At 44.9% G+C, this 26,673-nt stretch overlaps 2 protein-coding genes across 2 annotated transcripts in view; one reads left to right on the top strand and one right to left on the bottom strand.

The window, feature by feature from the left end:
- BRWD3 (bromodomain and WD repeat-containing protein) overlaps positions 1-26,673 on the top strand; it is a 72,395-nt gene that overhangs the window by 18,550 nt on the left and 27,172 nt on the right. The window contains exons 16-24 of the mRNA XM_084592275.1: positions 5,895-6,120; positions 6,660-6,821; positions 8,618-8,991; positions 10,917-11,057; positions 12,784-12,860; positions 12,973-13,417; positions 14,117-14,419; positions 14,868-15,078; positions 19,536-19,709. Coding sequence (XP_084448401.1) covers positions 5,895-6,120; positions 6,660-6,821; positions 8,618-8,991; positions 10,917-11,057; positions 12,784-12,860; positions 12,973-13,417; positions 14,117-14,419; positions 14,868-15,078; positions 19,536-19,709 — 2,113 coding nt within the window. The remainder of the gene's footprint in view (positions 1-5,894; positions 6,121-6,659; positions 6,822-8,617; positions 8,992-10,916; positions 11,058-12,783; positions 12,861-12,972; positions 13,418-14,116; positions 14,420-14,867; positions 15,079-19,535; positions 19,710-26,673) is intronic.
- On the bottom strand, positions 23,247-26,631 carry LOC146208253 (uncharacterized). Its single transcript, XM_084596985.1, has 2 exons — positions 26,594-26,631; positions 23,247-25,242 (listed from the first exon to the last, which is right to left on the bottom strand). Exons 1-2 carry the CDS (start codon positions 26,629-26,631, stop codon positions 23,724-23,726), a joined length of 1,557 nt encoding a protein of 518 aa, XP_084453111.1. The 3' UTR covers positions 23,247-23,723.

The raw sequence follows: 26,673 nt of genomic DNA, 5'->3' as shown, positions 1-26,673 counted from the left end.
ACATGCATTGTCTCAAACGAAGTGGTACTGTCGTTACCGCTGTGTCAAAGCAAAGGTCGCTGCCGTCAATAAAAGTTTATGCAAATGCTCAGAAATGGCATATTCCCGTTTCTGTTTGGAATACCGCAGCTACTGAAACATATGCCACCGCAGACTGCTTCATATAGCAGAATGCAGTTGCCTGCTATGCATTCTGTATGCACAATAAAGTTGTGTGAGTACTTTTTTTTTTTTTCTTTCCTTTTTTTTAAACTTTTCTCTTTTTTTTTTTTTTTTTTTAAACCTCTGTCGCGGTGTCTCAATAATAAGGGCGCTCGGCTGCTGATTTCGAGAACGGGGATTCAATCACAACCGTTTTGAAAGGCGTTCCTCTGCTGTGGGATTTGACTGCACAATAAACAATCCCACGTGGTAAATGTGGTGTTAATAATGAAAAAAAAAAAAAACTACACCAAAACCAGCCACTGCAATCATCCGTCATAGCCGATGCCGCTCGGGCCAATATGAATTTCTTTTCTTTACATTTTATTGTTGTTGTTGTTGTCGTTGTTGCTGTTGTTGTTGTTGTTGTTGTTGTTGAAGGCTTCTATGCATCCGTAAAAGTTTTAGTGAGCACATTTTTGCTTTAGAGAAATGCTCGAATGTTTGTGAAACATATTCCCTGCACCTAATTGTTACCCTAAATATTACATAATACACCTAGATTAATGTACTTTACTGGTAGCCTATTATAATCATTATAATTCCTTTTCGTTCAAGTGCTGTCTTCCGAGCAAACTCGTCGTTTCTGACAAGGGGAGTAAAACAGCTTCATGCGGGCCTTAATATCAGTGTTTAGTTCGGGAATAAATACATCTTTATAGTCGCATGATAAGATTACCTCCATTTCTTTCGGAATAGTTTTATATCCAGCATCTGTTTTGGAAGCAACCTTAATATTTTACTTCGCATAAGATTTAGTCACTGCTAAACAATTAGTGATAAAGAAATTTTCGGCCTGTAAAATTGCTTCCCAGAACATGGCAGTGCCCATGCGCAGTTTATAACGATGTCTTCGCAGCGAGTAATTCGTAGCTTGCACTTTAACGTTACTGAAAATTAATCGCTGATTATTGTAAATTCTGTCAAGTGTGTAAAAGTTCTCTCACACGATGAAATTTATTGGCATTGCAAAACAGAATAATTAGACTACTAATTTACCGTTATATATTAACATTACACACATCAGAAATCCCTTATACTTTCCTCAGTTTCAGGAAATCATTTACAGTTAGTGGCGCATGCAGTAATACACTATCACATTCTACGCGAGTGGCCGCAAAAAGCATCTCTGCAAATTCAATCCACTCGGCGCTGTACACGTGAACAATCAGCTTTCCTGTGCGGCGAGGTTTGTGGCGTGATCTCATTTTTGGGGAATACTAGTGCGTGGTTGTCTGAGGCAGAGTTTATGTGCACTCAGTCTAAAGCAACTCGCCATGCAGTGTGCTGCCAGTACTACATTTAACCTGCTTAATCCTTGAGTCAAGTACGATATAATGAACCAGGCTTTCTCGATTCAATCTAAAGTACTGCAGGTATCTGCGTGCGCTTGACACTAAATTCACTGGTCTCACTCGCATGAGACACGCGCAAAGTGTTTAAAAATCGATAAGAAAAACAAAGCTGTCATAAGGCAGGCCCAAGCATTAAGCGCGTGAGCGCGGTACAGTGCAAGAAATGTGCAAAGTAAATCTAGAAGTCTGGTGGTTGCGTGCTTTGTTTTCCTAAAATCCGTTCTTCTTCTGCTGCATTGGCGAAATCCTTGGATTTTTTTCTGCAATATTGCAGAAATACTGCAGAAGACACGTTTTCATCGCCAACAAACCCGCCGTAAACTCTGAAGCAGACCTACGCAGCGTGCGTTTCTGCGAGCGCCGCCGGCCGCGGATCCACACTACCGGAGTGACAGTGGCGCCACCTCTATGTCGATCTCGCGGCGAATATGGCTCCGGATTAGTTACAACCCTCTGGGGCTCGTTGATGCATTTCACAGCACACTACTTTTTTTTTTTTAGTGGGGACACGGCTCTTTGCGGCCGAAAATCTGTCTAAAATCAGATTTTCGATTTCTTCATTTACGTGGTCCTGAGACGTTTCCGCAGCTATATGAAAGTTTTGTTTGAAAAATACCACTTATTTCGCATGTTACAGCATTCCAAAGTTGTGAATCCGAACGCTTAGCCCTTTAAATTGAGGTCAAATCGCACAGAGTTTAGATCAGCCGCAGATAAATATGCGCTTCACCTACGTCATTTTAGTCTCGTCCGAAAAATACTGATTCAGGCTATTCCCATGTCATGATTGGCATCCGTGAGCAAACACCCGAAGTGCAAAACAAAGGGACAAAATTGCGCGAAACACGCGCTGCTATTGGGCTCTGAAGGCATGTGACCCAAATGACCACTTTGGGTTGGCTGCTGGCATCGACTGCTTGCGACCTGGTGCCATTTTGAAAAGGCCGTATAGTTAGGCTGGTTAGGCCTAGCTCGTTTAGCGACACTCCGCCGACACGACCACGGCGTAAAACACGGAAAATTTAGGCTCGATTGTCATACTGGCCTAAAAAGCAAAGAAAGGTTATCTGCAATCGGTGGCGAAGCGCCAATGCTCTGCGATGGGCCAATAAGTGTGTAGCCGGTGGTGCTCGGCATGGTTGACGGATAGGAGAGCGAACGATTTACTGCAAGCGATTCCTACCGCGTACGAGCATCGTAATCAGAACGATGCAGATAAAAAGTGATACCTAAGCAGTTTTCATGGGCGCGACAGATCCAGCTCTCGGAAAAGTTAGTGGTGCGGCGATCCTGTAACGGCGTCATGCGGAATCGCAAACCTTGTCGAAATAAATTTACTTCCGAGTTGCAGGGGCAATTATCTCGGCGGGAAACGGTGATTTCACACCAAAAACATATCTTTGCCGATTTCTCAAAATTGAATTTTGGACACAGTCATCATTCTGCAGCAGCGACATCTTGGCTTCTTTCTTCCAAATCATCTTAGAAGGCTCATTTATGCATTACAGTGGACGCCCAATAAACGAAACTCGGTTAAATGAAAATTTCGGATAAACGGAATTAAGTAGCGTTATTTGGTTGGATTCCTATACCAACACAGTAAAATTATTCGGTTAATTGAAACACCGCTTATTTGTTACCCTCGGTTAAACGGCACAAAAGCTGAACATTCGGAATCTGACCAGCAAATATGTTCTCGCACATGGCAACGGTAATCTCACAGCCATGAACAAATACTTCACAGCCAGAACTACAGCTGAGGCAAGCCAATCCAGTAGCCATCGTTGTTGCCGCCGTGCCGGATCGTCGTGTCGTGTGTCGTCCCGGTGCTCTGCGTTAGGCCTACGCGAGGTCGATGCTTGGTCGTGATGGAGAACGTTCAGAAACGACCACACAAAGCGCTCTCGCTTGAGAAGAAATTACAAGTTCTTCAGGAGCTTGAGCGAAGCGGCCTGTCGAAAACAGAAGTTGCGAAGAAGTTCAACATCCCGATGTCAACGCTGTCGCGGATATTGAAGAACAAGGCCGCTATACAAGGAGCTGTGAAGACTGGGACTTTTGCTTCAAGCCGAATGCGGATGAGGACAACGCCGCATGAGGAATTAGAAAAGGTTCTTTCTTATGGTTTAAGCGTGCGCGGAGCGCTAATTTTCCGATAAGCGGTCCCATTCTGGAGCAAAAGGCGCGGGAGATAGCCTTGCAACTAGGAGCCGACAACTTCAGCGCCAGCGATGGATGGCTCAGCCGTTTTAAAAAACGCCATGGCCTAGTCTTCAAGACAATCTGCGGTGAAAGTGCTTCCGTGGACAAAGACTTGTGCGCCGACTGGCAACAGGGGCCACTGCAGGATATTTTAAGCAGCTATGAACCACGAGACGTGTTCAACATTGATAACATGGGCCTTTTCTATAAAGCACTTCTATCTAAGAAACTGGCCTACAAAGGCGAAGCCTGCACTGGTGGGAAGCGCAGTAAGGAGCGCATTACGGTGCTCGTGGGCGCGAACGTGGCAGGGGACGAAAAACTGAAACTGCTGGTAGTCGGAAAGGCAAAGCACCCACGTTGCTTCAAAGGAACGCAAAGTCTTCCTGTGACGTACACTGCCAATAGTAAAGCGTGGATGACCATGGCAATTTTTGAGAACTGGCTGCAAGAGGAAGATGAAAGGTTTACTAAGCAAGGCAGGAAAGTTGTTTTCATTGTCGATAATTGCCCTGCCCGTGGCCAAGTGGAAGGACTGAAGTCCATCAGCCTCGAGTTTCTGCCTGCCAATGCAACTGCATTGGTACAACCTATGGATCAAGGGGTGATACAGAATATCAAGGTGCATTACCACCGCCAGCAGCTCCACCGCATGCTGCTTTGTGCTGACAGTGACAAGGACTGCAGCATTGACTTGCTGTCGGCGATACATATCTTGGTCCGTGCCTGGGAACAAGTGCAGGCGACAACAGTGCAGAGGTGTCGCCTGCACCATGCAGGCTTCAAAGCTCATGAACCATTACCTCATGAAGAGGCTAGTGCTACCGATACAGAAGCTGTAGAAGCCTACACTATATTCAGGCAGGTAGTGCCCTGTGCTCCTTTTTCGCGACAGGACTACGAGGCTGTGGATGCCCACGTGCGCACCTGTCGTGAGGAAAGTCTTCAAGAAATGATTGCCGAGGTGCAAGCCGACGATCAGTCCTCCTCCTCCAGTGACGAGTGTGAGGACCCTGAGCTAAGTGCAGTGCGAGATAGTGCAGCTAAAGATGCTGTTGCACTTCTGCAACGCTGTGTGGAATTTCTGCCAAGCTTGTCGAGTATGCACACTTACTTCGTTAAAAAGCAATTGAAAAATGTTAAGCAAACTAAGATTGATTCATTTTTTTCTTTGCACCCACAACATTAAGGCTTGGAACAATTTGAATAAAGTTTTGCATCACGAAATATGTGTACTTCGCTTAAATGAAACTTCTGATAAATGGAACACTTTCTGAATCCCCTTCAAGTTCCGTTTAAGAGGAGTCCACTGTATTGCAGTCCGTTGATAATTCTAGATCATTTAAGGATTGAAATCTCAAGATCGAATGTTTACTAACCATGCTTCCTCCAAACAAAAGACCAGTTTTCCTTATATATAAAACTACCTGCATTAGGCAAGAACAGATCGCAGTTCTAGAACGAGCATGAGAAAATGCACAAATTGTGCAAATCTAAGGCAAATCTGCCCATTATTACAATAAAATTTATTTTTTTCTCGTTTTCTCAAAACGCCCATTCTTGACTTCTTGCTCATTTGCAGAAGTGATACCTCCGCCTTTAATGGAGGTAGAACCATAATTTTTGTTGTGGCATGTAACTAAAAGTGCAAAGCACACAATGTTTGGGAACAGATTTTGCAATTTACATTTCAAAAGTTTTTCAATTTTGCTCTACATCAGACAGTAGGGCACATAAGTTAAGCAATAGTTAACTTTGAACTGCTATAACATCGCTAAGATTTGTTATATCAAGAAAGTGCTCCTAACATTGTATTCCTTATGCTTTCTAGTACCTAGCAAAGTGTCCATGTGAATTTTTTGTAGTGCGGTTTTATTTTAATTGTTTCTGCAAATAATGAACAGTTAATTTATCTTTTGAAATAATTGACCTATTGGGAAAATGGTTACATATTTGGAATCAATGCTAGAAATTGAATCATAATACCAATTTTTGTTAAGTTTGGTCAAAAATTAAGAAAAATGGCTTTAAGCACCATGGCCCCCCTTAACCTTGTAGAAGTGTGGCCATCGCCACCAAGACTTCATACTGTGGCTTGAAAGAGTATCATTTTTAGTGTGGTCTCGTGTTTTGCAGGTTCCTGATGAGCAGTTCTTCCACACGGATTACCGGCCATTGATTCGGGATGCTCAGCAACATGTGCTTGATGAGCAGACTCAGTGTGCTCCGCACTTGATGCCACCTCCCTTCTTGGTGGACATTGACGGCAACCCGTACCCACCGGCCCTGCAGAGGCTTGTTCCGGGTCGGGAGCGCTGCCACGACTCGCAGCTTATCCCTTACGTTGCTGTGCTAGCCAATGGTGGGCTACTGTCCTTTCTCAGCCTGAATGCTTTGCCTGCCAACTTTCAGAAGCATGCTCACACTTCTAAAGCTCATTTGGGGCCCTTTCCTTTTCTGATCTATAGAAGTGTGTCCATGCTGAAAAAAAGTGTCCTTTATTTCATAGGTTGAGTGACTCTCTGGTAAAGATTATTTGGGGCATTGAAATAGCGTCAAGCCACAGCTGCAACTTGTATTTAACATGGATGAACCTCACATGCTGATTATATTTGTCACGAGCACATAGACACGCACACAGAGCACAAAACATGACGACAGAGGCGCTTATGCGCCGATTGATTTTTGATATGTTGCTCGGCTTGAAGTCATTAGTTGCAGGTAACATTGCATTGGGTTTCAGCTGGAGTGTGCTATGCTCCAAATTGGCTGGGAATGAACTCTGAAATCATAGGTGCCACTTGTCAAGAAGTTAGCAAAACACATAGTCGTTGCAAGTGTTGTGCCTTTCTTGTGTGCGTGTTCTTGCACCGAGCACTGCACACCTGTTGTTGTGTGCAGGGGAGTCCGAGATCTTGGAACCTGTGCGTCCCGCGGAAAACGAGGAGGCTGAGGACCGACCCGCCATTGACGAGATGATTGAGCGGCTGCAGCAGGAGCAAGATCACCTGCTGGCCGCTGGAGGACAGTCCCCACAGCGGGCACAGCACCGGCCTCCGGCGAGTAGGTACCCCAGAGGGTTTGCTTTGAAGCCGTATAATATGACTTCTGTAATAATCGGGAAGTCCTAGCCATTGGAGAGGGTAGGACGAAAAATCTTCTTGCCTTCGGCAAGTATGGAAACCTGGGAGTGCATTACGAGCCACATAGTATCGCTCAGAAGTAGACCCCCTGGGCTGTAAACTTTTGATAAAGGCTGTACATACTCATTGCAGCTAAGATTTCTCTCTAAAATGTGTGCACACTACGATATAGTGAGAACTTCGTTACAACAAAGTAGTACGGGGTGTGAAAACTTTGTGCACGCCCAAATTTTAAATAAGTTTGCTATTAAAACAAAACAAAATGTGCACTAATATAGACAACACAAAGGTATGAAAACACACAATTTTTTAATTAAAAGCTTGGTGTAAAAATGAAATCTTGCTTTTCATTCCGTGTTGGAGAGCAAAAGTGATGTTGTCTCTGTGCACAATTTACACGACGGAGCCAATGGACTAGGGGAGTGTTGCATGCACGCACGGGTCGAGTGCATTGTCAAAGGCATGGCAAGGGCTAACGTCATGATGAGGCAATGATGATGACATGCCAGTTATATGCCTGTCAACCGTTGCATGGCCGGACTCTAGCAGCGGCGGTGGCAGACAAATCCGACCATGGCCATTCATGACCTCCAAGATCACTGCGCGCACGAAGGTGTGATCTCGGAAGCCATGGGCTGTTGGTGCTAGTTCTTTTTGCCACCGCTTATTGATGCGGGACGCGAAGGCGCGGGTGATTTAAACACACTTTTGCGATTGGCAATTCGCATTTTTTGCCGTTTTAATGCAAAAGAACTGCTTCGTTATAACCAATCTAGCATAAAGTTTAGAAATTTTTTGTTTCAATATACAGGAAGAACTCCAATATAAATAAACCATAGACCAACCAAACTTTGATTTTAGTTTGTTTAATCCGATAATTCACTATATCCATGTTCGTTATAGCGAGGTTCGACTGTAGTAAGAACCGGAGGTCAGCAGTAAACACCGTTGTGAAGAGTGGAAAGGAAATGTATGTGCATTCCTGCAGTAACCTCATCCACCTGTTGCAAACCAGTACTTTTAGTTGGGTAATGCAGATTCAACGGCAGAAAGCCACTTGGGGTAGCACTGGATGCATTTGCACATACTAGTTTTACTTTGCAGGGCTTATTCATGCTAAGGACAGAAGCATGCTTAGGCCAATGCTTTCATTTCAGATGGAGTGGATTTGTATTGCATCCACGTCAACATCTTCTGATATGAGAGATGATAATGTGCTCTGTTTGCGCATTCGTGCTTGTACACATCCAAGTTTGCTTTGGACTGATTGGGTGTGTGCTAGTATTGAGCAAGGAGGAAATTGTGCTGTGCTTGCACCAGTTATGCAATGTCGTTAAGGTAACTTGAGGTTCAAGTAGTAAAGGGGGTATGACTCTTAATTGTGAAAACTTTATGGTGCCGTCAGGAACGAGTGGAATATACGGGTGCATAATTTTTATAATGAGTGCCCAACATTTTGTGTTTTTTTTTTTTAGTAGAGTATGCACTTCTGTGCAGTTGTAGTTTAATTTATTTTTGAATTCTGTAATAAACGAGAAAAAAAGTGTTTGCATTTTTTTATTTTAATTTTTTTTTTACACTGATGAGATATTCGAGTGCATTTTTTTTTCCCTCGAGAATTTTAATATTCGCACACCCCTAGTCTTACTTTGTGTCATCATGCATTTGCATTGGCACTCCCAGCCGAGCACAGGTGCATTGTGTCATGCCTTCCAGGTCACTCACCTGGGAGTCACCACAGCAGGGTCGGGATGCGACGCACGGGTGACGTGGAAGGTGTGCGGCAGTCTTCGGGACAGTGGCAGTCGCGAGACATGGCTCAGCCAGGCCCATCATCCGATTCCGGTGCTGGCAGCAGCACCACCAGCAGCACCAGTAACAGCAACAACAACAGCGGCGGTAGTGCCAGCGGCAGCGGTGCCACCAACGCGGTAGTGCCTGCTCGGCTGAGCCGGTGCTTTCTTGGGAGCGCCGCCAAGTCTGCGCTGGTGGCCGGCTCTCTTCAGCGTGCTGCGCTCATGGCAGAGGCGGAGCAAACCTTGTATCATATGGAGAGTCACCGACGGAGGCAAAGCCTGGAGGCAAAAGTGGTTAGTCATTCATCAGAATTGAGCTTACACATGGTTATGAATTGATATGCTATCGATATAGAAAGTCTTCGGTGGAAATTCATCTGGTTAGGTAGCACACAGACAAAGCCGAGGCTAATGCGAGTCTTAAAATGCAAAAATAAAGTGGAAAACCATAAATAGTAGGTGTTTTAAAAAAGTGACATTTTTGACATGTTTATGCAGTCGAACCCGGATATATCGCACTCGAAGGGGATTGCGAATTAGTTCGATATATCGATAATTCGATATACAGAAATCGGCTTGTGACGGCACTTACGATGCGAAAAAACGATACCGTATTTGTCGCGTAATGAACCCACCTTCCACTTTTGCACCCGAGAATTTGAAAAAAAAAAAAAATATGCGTAAAGGCCAGCTCGCTCACATGCAAGCGATTGAGCGATCTCGGCGACGAGCGGCAGCGACAGAGCAAAAAATTTCAAACTTGTTGGAACTGTGTCCCTCTCGCCGCTCGAGCCACCGCGGCAGCTCAAAACAAGGTTTCTGTGTCGCCGCGGCAGAAATCGCGAGCGTTTTCGCTTGCATGTCGATGGCGCGCGTCACTCCGTTTCGGCGGTCTCATCCACAGCTCATTTCTTGGCAGTGCGCCAAGATGCTGCGCAGCGATAACGTCCGGGCGCGTTTATCTTTTGGTAGCTCCTGCGGTGGCGGGGAGTGAACTTGGCAGAGTGCCCGTGATGGCTTGATTGCACAAGCTACGCCGCGCTTCGGGCGGGCGTCATGATCGCAGCAGCTGACCGCCTGCTTTCGTTGATTCATACACGCAGGATAAAAGACTCCCGCAAAAAAAAAAAAAAGTTGTTGTTTAACGTTTGAACAGCACAACGATAAAAAAGGATGACTCAAAAAAAAAAAAAAAGCAAAGCAAGAGCTGTCGCTTCTTAACGTCCGCAGGCGCCATAGCCACGTCGGCCGCCGCGCGCAGAGGGTTCGCAACACGCGCTGGAGAAAGCGTCCGACGTCTGTCTGAAAACTGGCTGAGCTGGCTTGGCGCATGCATAGCGCGGGCTGAAGGAGGGAGATAGCTCGGCAAAAGAATGGGCACACCCACGCACATGGCTTGCAAACGTCATGTGTTGGCGCGCGGGAAACGATAACTGCAGATGCGCGTGCCGCTGTCCAGACCAGCCGTCGCCGAACTGTTCCCTCTCATTCCTTCCGCGCATGGCTTGAAAACGTCATGCGGCAAACGGCCAAAGGTGATGCGATCATTTTTGGGGAAGGCGCACTTGGTGCGGAGTTCGATATATCGAACGACCGGTGAATTTAAGTTCGATATATGACGCGGCTTTCCTATACTTTTACATGGGATTTTCAAGGGGATATTCCGTGAGTTCGATATATCCGGGTTCAATATAACCGGGTTCGACTGTATATTCAGGTTTCTCTGTTTTTACAAAATATGTTATGGGGCGGCAAAGCAGTAAACAAGTAGCATGATCGGTGTTGACAGGCCTAGCACGAGCTCTTCTGCACACGCCACTTCCTTCCTTCTTCGTAACACTGCCCAGGACCACCAAGAGAGGAAGTCTGCCAGTTATAGTGCAAAAGCGAATATTACGAACCTGTGCTGTTATATAGATACTCGACTATTTGCATGGAAATCGTGCAAAGCATCTTTGCTTGATCCGGAAGCAATGGGAACTTCTGCACAACTATATCCAAGATGGTAGCATTGCCATTTGCTGTTTTTTGCAATGACACAAAGCTCTCGATTGAAGCGGTGCTCTTTTGGACTTGCTGGCCCCAGTCCCAGTTCATTGAAGAGCCACATGTTTCTTGTTTGAACATGTGGCTTCTGATTTTTTCTGACCATTCTACTGGCTTCTGATCTTTTTTTTTTTTTTTTATTATAATCTTTTCATGTGGCTTCTGTTTTCCAGGTGTGTGAAGACTTGCTGGCAAGCAGACGCCGTGTCAACAATTCTCGTGCCAAAAATGCTGCCAAAAAGAAGCCCTCTGGTGTCCAAACACGTTCTACACGTGCAGCCCCTGGTTCAAGATCAGTCGGAGTTGATTTTGAGGCAAGTTTAGATTTGCTGCTTGCTGGCTAGAGTTTTTCGTTTTCTGTGTTGGCTTGGTAGGATAGAAAACGAAACTGTGCCAGCAGGCAAGAGAGAGTAAACGTGCACAGAACGAGAGCAGGCTGCTGTTCATTGGAATTGCCAAAAAAACCATCCTCCTGTCAACAGAGTTGTGCAGGCGCATAAATGTGCGACAACCAAAAAATGCTACTGGAGTCATGCCAGGCAGAAGCAGTAATTTCTAATTTTATGTTAAGGGTTAGGTTTTGGCAGCTGAATATTAGTCCGAAAATTGCATCCATGTAATGTGACGGTATTGCTGGAAAGGCAGTAAACCTCGTGACATTAAGGTCGTCACAGATTGGTTATGTCCGAAGGGGGCCATTCACTACTGTCCGATCGCCACATTTCGGCTAGCACTCGCTCGCTTCTGTGAACGCCTATGCAAATTCCGATTACAGTGCAGGTTGCAGCAACAGGTGACCGTAGCTCATATAGATCAAAACACATCTGACATCACCTTACATTCCTTATGAAACGGCTGACCTATCTGCAGACAGCAGCGCTTCCTATGACAAAATAACAGTTGTTTGCAGTGACGCATCAAACTCTTCACTGTTGGCAGAGATTGTAGATTCAGTTCAGTTCAGTTCAGTCGTGTCCGACTCTTCGTGACCCTATGGACCATATCATGCCACGCTTTCTGGTCTCTATCCTAACATCACATAACTTAATCTGCAGCGCCTCGAGGATGCCATTTAACCACCGCGTTCGCTGCCCACCCCTTCTCCGGTATAAGATTGTAGATTACATACATAATTTATTAGGCTGCATCAGGTGGTGGGTGCAATGTAGTCATGCAAATTATGTCTTCAAACGTGAAATCAACATAACCGCAAAGGGTTTACATTGCATGCCACAGCGTTCGCACGGCCCCTACTCTCTTGCTTATGCAAGTACTCACACACTGGAATCGACTCACAATGCTGATTCATAGGGCTGTGACACTCTGGTCGCGTACTGAGAGGTGCTTCAAGCCGAACTTAGCAGTTAAGGAGGGAGAAGGCCTTCTGGTGCGAGAATAATCTCTAAAAAAGAATATTTTTCAGAAATGGAATTTTCAAAATCGGGAGTTCTTTGTTTACGCCTGCTGGTTTCAGTGCATTGCTATTGCCCGTTGGTCACGGTATTTACAATCTGTGTGGTGAATTATTCTCAAAACGCAACAGGGCTGTTTGTAAAGAGAGATATCCCTGCTACTTCTTCGCATGCGAAAAGGGTAGTGGAGGCCTTTACAATTTTTGGAGTGCCTCTTTTACATTCCCGACAGTGCATGCAGAACTAAACAAAACTGTTGTTTTCACTTGGGTTTCATCTCAAATGCAGATAATAGGTGTTAACTAGATAAATTTGCTGTTATGCTTATTGTGTTCAGTAGATTCTTCAAGGCCATTCAATAATTCGAGCTTTTGGTTACTTCGAGGATTTCTTCTGCTCCCTTGGTGGCCAACTTTATGAGGTTCCACTGTAGGAAAAAGAACGTGCCCTAAAGCATGCAAACAGAGATGGAAAACAATGTGGTCAAGATTGGGACAGGAAAGGATAAATGGTGCAGATTATAGGTCATTACAAGGGGTTGAACTTCGTGTAGAATAGAAATAACAGCTTCTTTAGACTTAGTGTCAGGCCTGAGTCTTGACAAAAGTGCCGCACTTTTTCCACATAGGATCCTGATGACGTCAGCATGAGTTCCACCACCGACACAGGCGCCCTATTCTCTGAAAGTTCTGAAGGATGTGAAAGGTGAATGCGAGCCTCTTTTTCTAAGAGCTGTTTATTATGCAGCATTTGATTGGCGTGATAGTTGCTGGTCTGCTGCATACGTGACGCAGGTGACTTGTTCTGTCCCTTATAGCTGCAGTGACTCGGACTATTCGGACTGGGAGGAGCCAAAGTCACGCAGGTCTGCTCCCAGGAGTAGTCCGAAGAAACAGCGTCGGATTATCCAGCGGCCAGAAGATGATGACGAGGAAAATGAGGTCGAAGTGAAAGAAGAGATGGAGTCTCTTGTTGAGGACGACTCTGAAGAAGGTGACGACGATGGGGTGATGGGCAATGACATTTCAGACGATGACGAAAGTGCTGAAAAATGCCGTCCAGCAAGGAGCAGCAGGGCAGTAGTAGAGGACAGCGATGAAGACTACACTGAGGTCAAGCCTCGTGCGCGGAAAAAAAAGCACCTTGTTCGTAAGAAACAGCGCAAGAAAAAGCCTCCTGCAAAACCGCCCCAAAAAAGCGCTACACCTCCATCATCATCATCTTCATCATCATCAGGTGCCAGTACCAGTAAACAACCGCCGGTAAGTGGGACTATTGGTAGATCTCTCTAGGATGGTGTAATGATGCCTTTTTGCTGCAGCATCCTGCTTGCGATTTCTTCTCACTGCTGCAAGGGAAGCCCTCGACTTCATTTTCCTAGTTCAAAGAAGCTGGCTACTGTTGTCGGGCTGCAGATTTGTTCGATTCTTATTCAACTTTCTTGATTGATATGTTTCGTGTCATGATACTGGGATGTTGTTACAGTGAGAGCCAATCAGCCACTAGTTGTTCCACACTTTGTGTCCTCCGTGCTAGTGTCATAATGTGATCAGGTGTCCGAAATAATATCTGAAACTCTTTTTCAGAGCCTTGTTCGCTTTTTATTTATGCTGTGTTTTATTTTCGGGACATTTTGTGTTCTTTTCATCCACTCTGTCATCACATTAATCCATTTCCTCTTTGTCTTGACCTTCCTCATTCTAAAGCCTACTGTCTCTCTTCTCTCTAGATTCTTAGCTTCTCTTTCTTAGACCTTAATTGTCCTCCCCGAATGCATCACTCAGAACTGTTGTTCATACTGTCACCCTCTTGTCTTTTGTTCCCCCTATGTATGTAATAGTCCTTGTATTGCCTAGCTCTTACACTCCATGGATTTGCTTTTTCGCATAGCAGGCATTTTTGTTCACTGTGAGTGTTGCTGATACTCCCTTTCTTTGTGCCATTTCCTTTCGCCATCAAAGAAGTCGGGCCAAAAGCAGCCGCCACAAGCTCAACAAGCTGAGGAGGAGGAGGAGCCCAAGCCACAAAGCCGCCCAAGCAAAAAAGCGTCCAAGAAAAGCTCAAAGCGTGCTTTGGAGAAGGTTATGCGGCACCCAGAGTGGCTGATGGACATGGTGCCACGCAAGACGCCTTACTTCCCACAGATTGGCGACGAGGTGGTCTACTTCCACCAGGGCCACCAGTCATATGTGCAGGCGGTAAAGCGCTGCCGGGTGTACCACATCAGGGACCGAGACCAGCCCTGGCTACGGCTTCAACTCAGGGTTAGTAGCAGCAGCCCATGGTAGCAAACCGCAAATCTCGTTTCAAAATGGGACGGAAATTCCTAAAGCTTGCTTCTCTGAAAAGGCTCTTTATTAAGGACTAAACACATTATAAATTAGCTGCTGGGAATTACTCGTTTGCTTCAGTGAATCGCTGAGACATCTTAATTCATTGAGTTGAGTGAGTTTGTACTGGCTTGCTAACGTAACATTATTTAGAAGTTTTTCCAGATGCAAGTACACAAAAGGCTTTGGGCGTCTGCATCTGGAAAAAACTGCTTTAAAATCACAATCGGACGACAGGCAAGTTCTTTACTAAATAATTTTACCCTGATGTGAAAGGTTTTGGGGTATTGTATTGGGGTTCGGGAGTTGACAGTTTGAGGTAATTTGGATGCTTTTCCTAATTTCTTTAGTGCCATTTGGGGCATTTTCTTTGTGCACGCAGGAGCAAGAATTGCTGCGTGTGCTGGATGTGAAGTTTGAGGTGTGTCCGCCGGTGCACCTGTGCTGCCTGCGCGTGGTACCTATTGAGCCCAACCGTGGCCAGATGGACGGCGAGCCCTTCGACATCCGCTACCACGACATGCCAGACGTCATCGACTTCATTGTTCTGCGCCAGACTTACGAAACGGCCATGCACCAAAAGTGGAAGCCCCGTACGTAACTTCCTCTCTCGGCTCATCTCCCTTCCTCCTGACCAATGCGGCTGTGCAAGAAAATATCTCGACCTACATGCAGTAAAACCTTAATAGTTTGAAGTCAGTTAATTAAAACAAAATCCCAGATAGTCCGAACAACTTCAGAGTCCCTTTAATTTCCTACACAAGGTGTCCAAGCTAACTTTAGCCAAGGATTAAAAAATAAAACATTTGATGTAGGCCAGAGAAACCACTTGTAATATGCAGCTGCCAGCCACCTGGTGTACCACAGGCAATTTTTTAGTTTGCAATTAACTAAGTAGTAATTAAGCTAAATTTCCAACTTACTAATTATTGCATTTAGACAATAAATGTGATTTGCAAAGTTGGAGAGCACCTTCTGAAACCCCTATTCCATTTATTTGAGATGAACTCCTCACGGGCATTTTTTATTTTTTTCCAAGCTTTAAAGAAAGCTCGCGAAATACAAGAAATATCGCATGACTGTGTGGTGCTCTCAACGGTCATTTGAGTGAACAAAATCAGCTGCGGCCGTGGCTTCATAGCCCCGTTGCAGCGGCAGGCTTTCTTTGTCCGCTTCAGGCAGTCGGTGCACAGGACTGCAAGTTGCAGCGAGCTCACCGTGCTTGCTGCAACCACCGCCAACATATCAGCCTACCACTGGGACTGGCCTGTCGAGTCATGTCCCCAGCTAATTTCGTTCACTCAAACCACAATCGTGGCACGCAAATGCGTTAGTCGCTTGATTTTTTTTTTGTATTTCGCAGGCTTTCTTTAGAGCTTGGGAAAAGGATACACGAGAGGCTTTCTTTATCGGAAATCAATAAAACGGTGGTTTCAGAAGGTGCTCTGCAACTTTGCAAATCACACTTATTATCTGAAGGCAATAATTATTAAATTATGAAAATTACCCTAATTACTAATTAGTTAATTGCAAAATAAGAAATGGCTGGCAGCTAGCTGTATACAAGTGGTTTTTCTGGCCTGCCTCAAATGTTTTATTTTTTTTACCCTTGGCTAAAGTTAGCTTGGACACCGTGTATAATATGACCAAATAGCTAGTAGTGGTTGCCGCACCTTCCTGGCTAATTTACATATATAGGGTGCCACCTTGAAATGTCTGATCCCAATTTCACTGGAAGCCAATGAAGCGAGGGCTCTTTGGGAGCCGCAAAGCATTGTCTGAGCATTTCAAGCCCCAGAATTCCCTGCAAAAAAAGAAAAAAAAAAGAACTAGTGTGACTTGCAGACTGCCAAAGCACATACCTACAAAGAAGGCTTTTTACTTCAACTCAGTGTCAAGGCACGGACAGGCTGACTGAGCACAACACTGGACCGAGTCATTTCTTTCAGTGTTATGCCATTGGTAGAGGGTTAGCTTAATGGCATCACAATTATTTTAAGTGGCACCAACCATCTTGTTTTAGATTACCATTTGCATGTTGAAGGAAGCAGCTAGCCTGGTGGTTCATTCTCATCAGAACCTAAAAACTATGCCTCTTAGACCACAGTGCAGTGGGCAAGGAAAAACGTACAACAGAGACGTTCTGCGTAACCACAAAGTGTGCACTGAAGCAGATGCACTGTGGCACATAACATACAGTGTGATTTTGTCTTTTTGCTCCAGCATATGGGTAGTCGACTTCTACCGCAGGGCTTGTGGTCAAGCGAAATCTATATGCAAGGGCTAAGTGGGCTACGTTTCAATGTAAACAATGCACTTCACAAGGCATTCCATAACTGCTTTGTCTTCAGGTGTCACAAGGGAGCGTCGAAGGCATTGTTCCAATAGGTTGTTGCTCAGCCTACTGCTCTTCTATTCATTTTGCGAATTGTCTTGTTGCATTTTCCCACAGCCTTGCCCCGACCACTTACATTGCCCCTCCAGTAAGGAGGCATCTACCTTGCAGTGCTACATGGCAGCATTCAGTAAACTTCCTTTTTCATGTGAGCAGTGAGTCCAAACTGTGGTGTTAGTCTTGTTTTCATTGACAGCAATCATTATAGAATTATTGTGATCAAACTTATTACTTCTTTCTGCACTCATATCCCCTTCAGACGCAAGGTAAGAAAAACGTGAAGGAAAATTCAGATTTCTTCAGATATGGTCTCTAACTGGGACCCAAACTTAATGACATTAGTACCTGTTTATTGAGCCAACAACAAAAAAAAAATTCCATGCTGTGTACATTTGTACACATGGCGCCTCAAAGCCGCAAACATTCTTGGTTACCACCTGCAGAAGAAACAAGTAGTTGCAACTAGTTTCAGTCAGTCTTAACATTAAAGAAATATTTTGTCATCATTTCCAATGCCTGTCAGCTTAGTTGTCTCAATGGCTGCTAATTTTTGGTGTGAAATTCGTAGCAGCAGACCTTTGCATCTCTTGGGAAGAGAAAAAACTATTTGCGACAGCAAACTCGGGACTTCTGTATGCAGTCAGTGTTTCAGCTCCTTTGTTGTAAATTGGTTTTCCAGTGAAGGAGCCAGTGGTTGTTCCCATCAAACCCAGTACAGATATTTAATTCCCTCTGAGTTTTAACTATTTTCTACGAATTACTTAGTGGGAACTCTTCCTGTGAAGGGCACCGTCTGTCTGTACTGCTTTCTTCAAGGGGCTCCAATCCAAGACATTTACTTCTGAAAGCATCAGTTATATCGCTCAAGCTGGAATTACTGGAGTCCGAAAAATCAGTCGGCTACTGTATTTGAAGTTGTTCTGCTTGATTCACGGTTGGTTATAGAGTCTTTTCGAAGGTAGTCCATTTATTGTGATAATAATGTCTTCATTCTGTTTTGCTTTTAAATGAAATAAACGCTACTCCTTGCCATTCAAAACTAACTATACTGTTTTTATTTTGTTACATACTTACTAGAGAGCGATAGCATCAGGCGGCATTCTGCCAGCCCGTTTTAGCATAAAGTGAAGTACTGTGTCACTCAAAGAATTTTACAAATGCACGCAGGGAAAACCTGCAAGAATTTGGAAACATGAACTTGGCAGACACGGGGAACGCGGTATAGCGCAAATACCTTTTGAACCAAACGATGTTAAAAGCAGATGTCATGATTGTGGCTGACCACATGCTTTCAATGAGTGGAAGGTTAGACAACTGTCGGGAAAAAAAAAAAAAAAATTACCTCCTGTAATGATTTGGTTTTCTACTTTGAGATCTCCCAGCACTCATCCAACGTCACAGCCTTCCATGTGCGTTGGCTGGGATTGCACCGACAGAAACATTTATCCGTATTTCTGAATTAGCGAGTATATAGTTGTTTCGGAGGTTGCCGGAATAGACGAACATGCAGCCGCCGCTGTGGCCACCAACCCCTACCATCCGGTGCCGCCGGCGTGGCTGTTTAGGCTTCAGCTACTCTTCAATGGCTTTGCCTGGTTTCATCTTCTCTCCCTGTTTTGGATGTGCGCAGCCTGTAACTAACCTCTAATTATGCCTCTCTGTTGCTGGAGCGCTTCTTTGGCTATGTGCTAGGCGCCAGGCCGGCCACGCGCTGCGGCGCCTAGCGGAACCAACTCTCGTTCGAATTAAATGGCTTTTTTAACGAATTAAAACGGCTTGGCCGGACCAAGTAGTGTAGTTCGAATTATCAAGGTTCAAATTAACGAGCTTTCACTCTACAGCACTCATATTTCTTTGACACTTCAATATTGTTATAAGTGGGTTTGACAGTACATGGAGGCCTTGGCTATTGGCAGTGGTGCAGCGGCGAACTTGAAGTCCGAAAAATCGAGCAGTCGCTCATGATACAGCCGAAATTTCGGGAGCTCATATACATTGGTTGTATAAAGCATGTCGGGTTGCTGTGGAAAAGTCCAAATAATCAAGCATGTCCCAAAAATCTGGTGTTTACCAACCAGAAAAACAGTGAAAACCTAGAATTCTCAGGGCAACCATGAATTTGCTTTCTCCTTGCCATGTCATGGCTCTTTTCATGTCCTGCTCCTTCATTTTCGACCTCGGGCTCTCTTTGCCATCTTCCACTTTTACCCTCTGCTGGTTATGCCGTCGTTGTGACTGGCACTCAACCGCAGCGGATTCCTAAGGTCTGTGCTTTAAGAAAATGTTCCGCTTTCACACAGCCTCCCCAGCCACTTGGGAATGGCTCAGTTCAACTTTAAGATGGGGAAAAATTGGGCTCTGTTTGGTTCTAATTACGAGCAGAAAAAATGCATTTTTTTTTTTTTCACGTTCAGCTTAGGTTCTGGTTCAAGATCCTTCATACTGATGACATGATCTGGAGGTAGAAATTGCAGCCGACATCATACAGCTTTTTTGTTAGTCTTTTAAGTGGCAATTTCTGGTGTGGAATTCGCCCCCATAAGTATTCCTGTCCCATGTTTCGGGAAGTCTCCGCAGCCCCATACAAGCAAGAAGTGTTTGTCTCAGAGCGTCGTCTCTAAGAGGAAGAGGTGTGTGGTGGGGGGGGCTGTGCAGATGACCGGTTCCGAAGTATCATTGACGATGCCTGGTGGATGGGGACCATTGAGAGCCAGGCACCGCTGCAGCGCGAGTTTCCAGACTCCATGTTCCAGTGCTTCATTGTCACCTGGGACAATGGGGAAACGGAACGCATGAGCCCTTGGGACTTCGAGCCCAGCGATTGCAACCGTAAGAACCCACCACTTCTCTCTGTCGTGTCCTTGTAACAGTAACAGTAAGATGATTTGTTCTCTGTTTACAATTTACATTCGAGAACGGGCAGGTTTGAGGAAAAAAAAGCTGCAAAAGCAGCTTGTTTAATTATTACCCGTAGCTTGACCCATTTATTGGCAGCAGCAGCATTGCCGGAGGACAGTACAAAGAAAACATTAGTAAAGCACAGACAAAGGAAAAATAGGAAAAAAAAAAAAACACAGAAACCAAAAGGGTAAAACTGTGTACTCAAAACTCGTTAATATAACAAGCTACATAGGTTACATAATATCACAAAAAGGCTGAAACAAATAAAAAAATGTGCATAAGTTAATCACAAAAAATGCGCAATTCACAATGTTTTACGTAACAGCATCAAAAATAATTGTACAAACTAGACAACGAAATAAGTAAAACATCGATATCCTTTGAGATGAGTGTATTAGGTAAGTAATACAAGTAGGATACAAGCAACCATTTGCATACCGCAGTTAGTACGGGAGTATGTTACATATCAGTATTCTGGACTCCCATCGTGCATTACATATCACGCAGAGAAACTATTTCTGAAGGACAAATGGCCGACCTATTCGCCGCGAGATCGACCTAGAGGTGGCGCAACCGTCACTCCGGTAGTGTGGATCGGCAGCCGGCGGAGCTCGCAGAGACACGCGCTGCGTAGCTCTGCTTCCGAGTTTATGGCGGGTTTGTTGGCGATGAAAACGTGTCTTCTGCAGTATTTCTGCAATATTGCAGAAAAAAAATCCAAGGATTTCGCCAATGCAGCAGAAGAGCAAATTTTAGGAAAACAATGCACGCAGCCACCAGACTTCTAGATTTACTTTGCACGTTTCTGGCGCTGTACCGCGCTCACGCGCCTAATGCTTGGGCCTGCCTAATGACAGTTTTGTTTTTCTTATCGACTTTTAAACAGTTTGCGCGTCTCATGCGAGTGAGACCAGCGAATTTAGCGTCAAGCCCATGCAGATACCTGCAGTACTTTTGATTGAATTGAGAAAGCTGGTTCATTATATCGTACTTGACTCGAAGATTAAGCAGGTTAAATGTAGCACTGGCAGCGCACTGCATGGCGAGTTGCTTTAGACTGAGTGCACATAAACTCTGGCCCAGACAACCACGCACAAGGATTCCCCGAAAATGAGATCACGCCGACACTATACAGGAAACCTCGCTGCACGGGAAAGCTAACTGCTCACGTCTAGAGCGGTGAGTGGATTGAATTTGCTGAGATGCTTTTTGCGGCCACTGTCATAGAACGTGACAGTGTATTACTGCATGCGCCACTAACTGTAAATGATTTCCTGAAACAGAGGAAAGTATAAGGGATTTCTGATGTGTGTGATGTTAATATATAACGGTAAATTAGGACTGTAATTATTTTGTTTTGCAATGCTAATAAATTTCACCGTGTGAGAGAACTTTTACACACTTGACAGAATTTACAATAATCAGCGATTAATTTTCAGTAACGTTTAAGTGCAAGCTAAGAATTACTCGCTGCGAAGACATCGTTATAAACTGCGCATGGACACTGTCAACGTTCTGGGAAGCAATTTTACAGGCTGAAAATTTTTTTATCGCATAAGATTTAGCAGTGACTAAATCTTATGCGAAGTAAAATATTAGGGTTGCTTCCAAAACAGATGCCGGATATAAAACTATTCCGAAAGAAATGCAGGTCATCTTATCATGCGACTATAAAGATGTATTTATTCCCGAACTAAACAGATATTGAAGCCCGCATGAAGCTGTTTTAGTCCCCTTGTCAGAAACGACGAGCTTGCTCAGAAGACAGCACTTGGACGAAAAGGGATTATAATGATTATAATTGGCTACCAGTAAAGTGCATTAATCTAGGTGTATTATGTAATATTTAGGGTAACAATTAGGTGCAGGGAATATGTTTCCCAAACATTCGAGCATTTCTCTAAAGCAAAATGTGCTCACTAATACTTTTACGGATGCACAGGAGCCTTCAAAAAAAAAAAAAAAAAAGCATATTGGCTTGGGTTTAACGCATGAAAGCGGCATCGGCTATGACGGATGATTGCAGAGGCTGGTTTTGGTTTCGTGGTTTTTCTTTTTTTAATTATTAACACCACATTTACCACATGGGATTGTTTATTGTGCAGTCAAATCCTACAGCAGAGGAGCCCCTTTCGAAGCGGTTGTGATTGAATCCCGAAATCAGCAGTCGAGCACCCTTACCATTGAGACACCGTGACAGAGGTTTAAAAGAAAAAAAAAAAAAGAAAAAGAAAAAGTACTCATACAACTCTATCGTGAATACAGAAGGCATAGTAGGCATAGAGTGGTCTGTTCAAACTGCATTCTGCTATATGAAGCAGTCTGCGGTGGCATATGTTTTAGTAGCTGCGGTATTCCAAACAGAAACAGGAATATGCGATTTCTGAGCGTTTTCATTAACTTTTATTGACGGCAATGACCTGTTTTGCTTTGACACAGCGGTAACAACAGTACCACTTCGTTTGAGACTTTGCATGTCAAAGGATCTCAAGCGCCGAAGACCACGATGGATGATGTCCTTATCCAAGCATGATATGCTCGATACGGACAAGTACATTTTTTTTTAATGAAGCGTGGGGTTATAGACTGTCCATATTTATTTTGCAAGTGGCATATAGGTAAGCAAAAGCTCACAGGAACCGCGAAACAAACAAAAACACTCGTGTACACGCCGCATGCGCGCGCGTAAATCACTGCGGGCTGGCACGCGACGCAAAACGCATCCACACTGATTGCAAATTACGAGCACTGCAACGGAGAACAACAACGAGAGAGCAATGACAAGGACAGGCGCTTCATCCACACTGAGCAGGTTTCGCTACTGAGCCGCAAGGTGGCGACTCTGCTCGATCTCGAGGCCAATACACGCCGTGCACCGCCTATAGGGGCACCACGAACCCAGGACTTCAATGTTGCAAGACACACACACTGCTCATATAAGTCACGAAGGCTCGCTCGCTGGTTCAAGCTGAATAAATGTAGACCTACTAAATGTGCAATGCGGACGGGGTCCAACAATGCAGTCTTGTTCTGATTTTAAAGGCAAAGCCCCCCCCCCCCCTTTGTTTAAAGCATCACCCACAGGATCAACTGTGATGATGGATTGGATTGCGGTGATAACATTTCACGGTGTGTACAGTTGGAAATGGATAGAATGCGATGAAATGAGCATTTACAGGCCTCGATAAGCTCTAAGCTCGCTTTGTAAAATTAAGTGCTTAAGTAAAAGGACAAAAATAGAGATACGGCTCTCAACAAGCACTGCATATAGGCCGTTAAATTTATTTACCAATTGCTTGGAGCACTATGTTTCATCCATTAAGGGGAGACGCTCCTCGAAAAAACTTTTTTTTTAATAATGAAGTCAGAAGGCTGAAATTCACACAGCTGGTATAAATTGAGCTCCTGTTTCTATATATGTAATCAGTTTCTTGATAGCTATAGTAGTTCAATTTATATGCTCTATGAAATTTATAATTATCACCTTTCTTGTGCACACAATTTTTGTTAGTAATTATTATGACAGAGCATTTTAAAATACCCTGTGTAGTTCATTACAAGCCACAGAGTGTTGAAATCTAGGTGAAATAATTTTTATCTGCATCTTTTTTAACAAAATAATTTTTTGAAATTAGGTTGTCATTTTCTTTTGTTAGTCAGTACTTTGTTATGAAATTATAATAAATATATGATGAGACTAGATATATAAACAAGATTTCAGCACTCTATACACTCCAAGGAACATCTGTGCAAAATTTCATTGTGATCCAAGAACTACAAGAGGAAAAAATTGTGTGCACAAACTTCAAAAATGGGCAAAAACACCAATTTGAGAAAAACTCAATTGAAAGTTTATTTGCATGTGAATGCCAAAGTTCTCGCTCATATCACTTCAAACTTGGTGCAAATGTAGCTCAAAGTGTTCACTACTGCACTAAAACACTAGAATTCCCCTGCTGCATATGTTTTGCCCTCACGGTTCTTGCGAACTGAGTCCTCCGTACGGGCTCGCTTCACCTGGCTGCGGCGATGAGACTGCGCTTCAGCAGTCAGCTTGGTCGACATCTTGATCCTTTTTTGGTCGCTTTCCAAGCTGAGTCTCATCAGCTGCTTTGAAGGGAGGACACCCAGTTCTTCCAGCACTTTTTCAAAGCTGGAGTGACCCCTATTAAACCACAGCACTGCAATGGCGGTGGCAGTCTCCACTGCAGTCCGTGAGGCAAACCGAGTCTTTGGACACAACATCCAAATCTTGCTGTTCAGGGATTCAGCAGCATTCTGAGTTTTCCCTTGCAAACAGCGGGCAAGCAGCTTGGCATCTGTCAAACGTTTGTAAATTGGCAGCACTGCCTTTCCTTGCGCTTTGGTCAGGAGGGGGGTGTGGTTTGGAGCTGGTTCTCCCAGACCTTGGGCTCTCTTTTGCTTGCACCACGACTCATTCCCATCAGGGAAAAACTTGTGGCTGTTCGCTTCATTGGTGGAGCACGAATGGAAGTAGGACGCCCAGATTGCACAGAACATGTCCCTTACATTGCCCCGGTTGCTTGTTATTGCGATTTTATAATAGTTTTGTAGCTTTTGAATTGACTTGTCAGTGAGCTTCTGTCCACGTGGGAGCGGCGTCTTCAGCTTTCTTAGGGCGGTACCAAGACGTTTGGCAACGTGGTTGGTACAGTCTTCTTTGGTAACTTCCTTCGACCCATAAACCTGCGCTTCACAGACTGCAGCATATGCCTTGCTGTTGCCGTCACTAAGGAATGTTGTAAACTGCATGTTGTACGACTGCGTCCTGCTCCAGATACGTAGCGCTGCTTCACTTTCCATTGCATGCGACGTGCAGTCCACATTTTTTTCACCCACAGGAGAATGGAATGCACGCCATACTTCCTCCTCTTCATCATCAAGTACTTTGTGGCTGCTACAACCTTGACAGTAGTTTGTCAGCACCTCAAAATCTAGGCAGAGGCCAGTGTCCACAGAAATGGCAGTGCCAACACCATTGTGGTTCTTGTGGCCGCGCTTCTGCCAGGTCCCGTCAAACATTACAGCAACGTCAGTGTGGTCAGCTTGCAATGCAGTAATTCGCCTCGCTTCTGCAAGGTTGTCGGAGGCTGCTTTGGTGGCTGCAATATGCACTTTCTTTGCAATGTTGTGGAATGTCTTGTGGTGCAGTGGCTTTGCTAACCCAAGAATGCCACAAAACCTCGTCAGTTGGTCGTGTCCGACACCAATCGAACGCGCACCAAGCACAACTTTCACATTGATCGCGAAGCTATCACGGGGGCTTCCACTGGACCGCTCTGCGTCGCAGCCTTCACGGCCGTCGGCATCGGTGCGTTGCGACGTATACACAGCCGAAACTACTGTTGCCAGGCATGCACCATTCGTACACCTGAGCTCCAGGAGAGAAGCGAGGCCCTTGCGCTTGTTCACGACCTCTACCACCGCGAGTTCGGACTTCCTGCACGTTCCGCACAAGGCACCGCGCACGAGTCGGGTCAGCTCTTCAAGTTCGCAGATAACGACGCTTGCACCGCTTCTGCTGCCGGTGGTGGTGGTGCTGCCGGCTCTCCATCCTGGAACGCTGCCAACTTCCTCTCCGACGCGCTCACGAAAACGAAAGCGTCAGTTATGAAATCGGACGCCGCGCTGCAGGACGGGCTGCCGTTCTGCTGGCGTAGGGGGCTTGCAGCGTCCGCCGCGTTCGTGGCTCTCTTACGCTTCTGTTTGCGCTTCCCCCTGTACGGGCACGCAGTCCGGTTCTTGCGGAGACGAAAGTTGCGTTTCTTCTCGTCGTTCATTACGGAAAACTTCCGATAAGAAAAACGAACGTAGGCTAGTCCTAAGAGGCGATGCGATGCGAGCGGATACAAAACTGCTGGGATGGCTCCACTACACGGCGGCAGCCAACGGCGGTCTCGGGTTCGCGTCACGTGACGGAAAACACGCTCGGAAGACCGCGGGAAAAACATTTTTTTTTTATATTTTCCCGTGCAGATACGAAACTGATGGATGTACCAGTCGAAAGAAGAAGGCTTTGGCAACATTTTGCAAATGGCCGCAATGGCGGCAAGCACCGATGCCCTGAGCGGCGGCAGCTCAAAGATGGCCAAAATTTGGCAGCACTCACGATTTTTTCGGTCACCGCGAGTCATTTGGACGCGTTTTTAACTAATTTCTCGTACAAATTTAGTTTTCATATTTCGCTGCATGAAAGTAGGATGTTCAAAGATGATAGTGCAAGCAAAAACAGAAAATCAAAAAATTTCGAAATAATGCCGATTTTTCGACCCGCGTCTCCCCTTAATTCTCGTAATTGACCTTCGTCATATCAGTCGTTACTTTGGTCTCAGGACTTGTAAAATGACTCCAAAAATTATGCACCACACAAATATGCAGCGCCGATCTAAATAAATGAACTGTTACGATTTACACAGTAACGGACATATTTTTTTCCTGTATCTAAGCGCGAATGGTAGCAATCGTCAGAAAATTCACGACGATGCGCTTTTGTACTGAAATATAAAAGAGAAATGACAATCGGCTTGTTAGCACGAAGTGAACTCAAACTGTGCGCTCTCAGTCGTATTGCTTGCCAAGCTGGGACGAGTAAATACAATCTCCAACACGTTTTTACATCCTTTGAACATTTTCCCAAGGAAAAACTATTGCTGGAGATGCCTCATATTTTGTGACACAGGGCTTCGGCAGTGGTTGCTGTTTATGCAATGATGCAGACGTTGTGGGAAAACGAATTCATGATGCGACAACTGCATAAAACACACGGCTAGCAGATGACGCGGCCGGCTCACCTCCCGGATGTACTTGTCAACTCCGCCACCAGCGGCATGGCTATCGCTTTGTACGGCGCCTATATTTGTGGCAGATGTGG

The sequence above is a fragment of the Amblyomma maculatum genome, chromosome 1 (assembly GCF_055883805.1).
Source record: "Amblyomma maculatum isolate TAMU_Amacu chromosome 1, ASM5588380v1, whole genome shotgun sequence".
Classification (NCBI taxonomy): Eukaryota; Metazoa; Arthropoda; class Arachnida; order Ixodida; family Ixodidae; genus Amblyomma; species Amblyomma maculatum.
Note: the sequence above shows the minus strand (reverse complement) of the source record. Positions and strands in the feature narration are given on the sequence as shown.

Excerpts from the sequence above, each read along its gene's own strand:
- LOC146208253 (XM_084596985.1), bottom strand. The coding sequence starts at position 26,631 with ATGCCGCTGGTGGCGGAGTTGACAAGTACATCCGGGAG. Across the intron at positions 25,243-26,593 it reads TTGACAAGTACATCCGGGAG|GAAGTCCGAACTCGCGGTGG; the intron begins GTGAGCCGGCCG and ends CGGAACGTGCAG.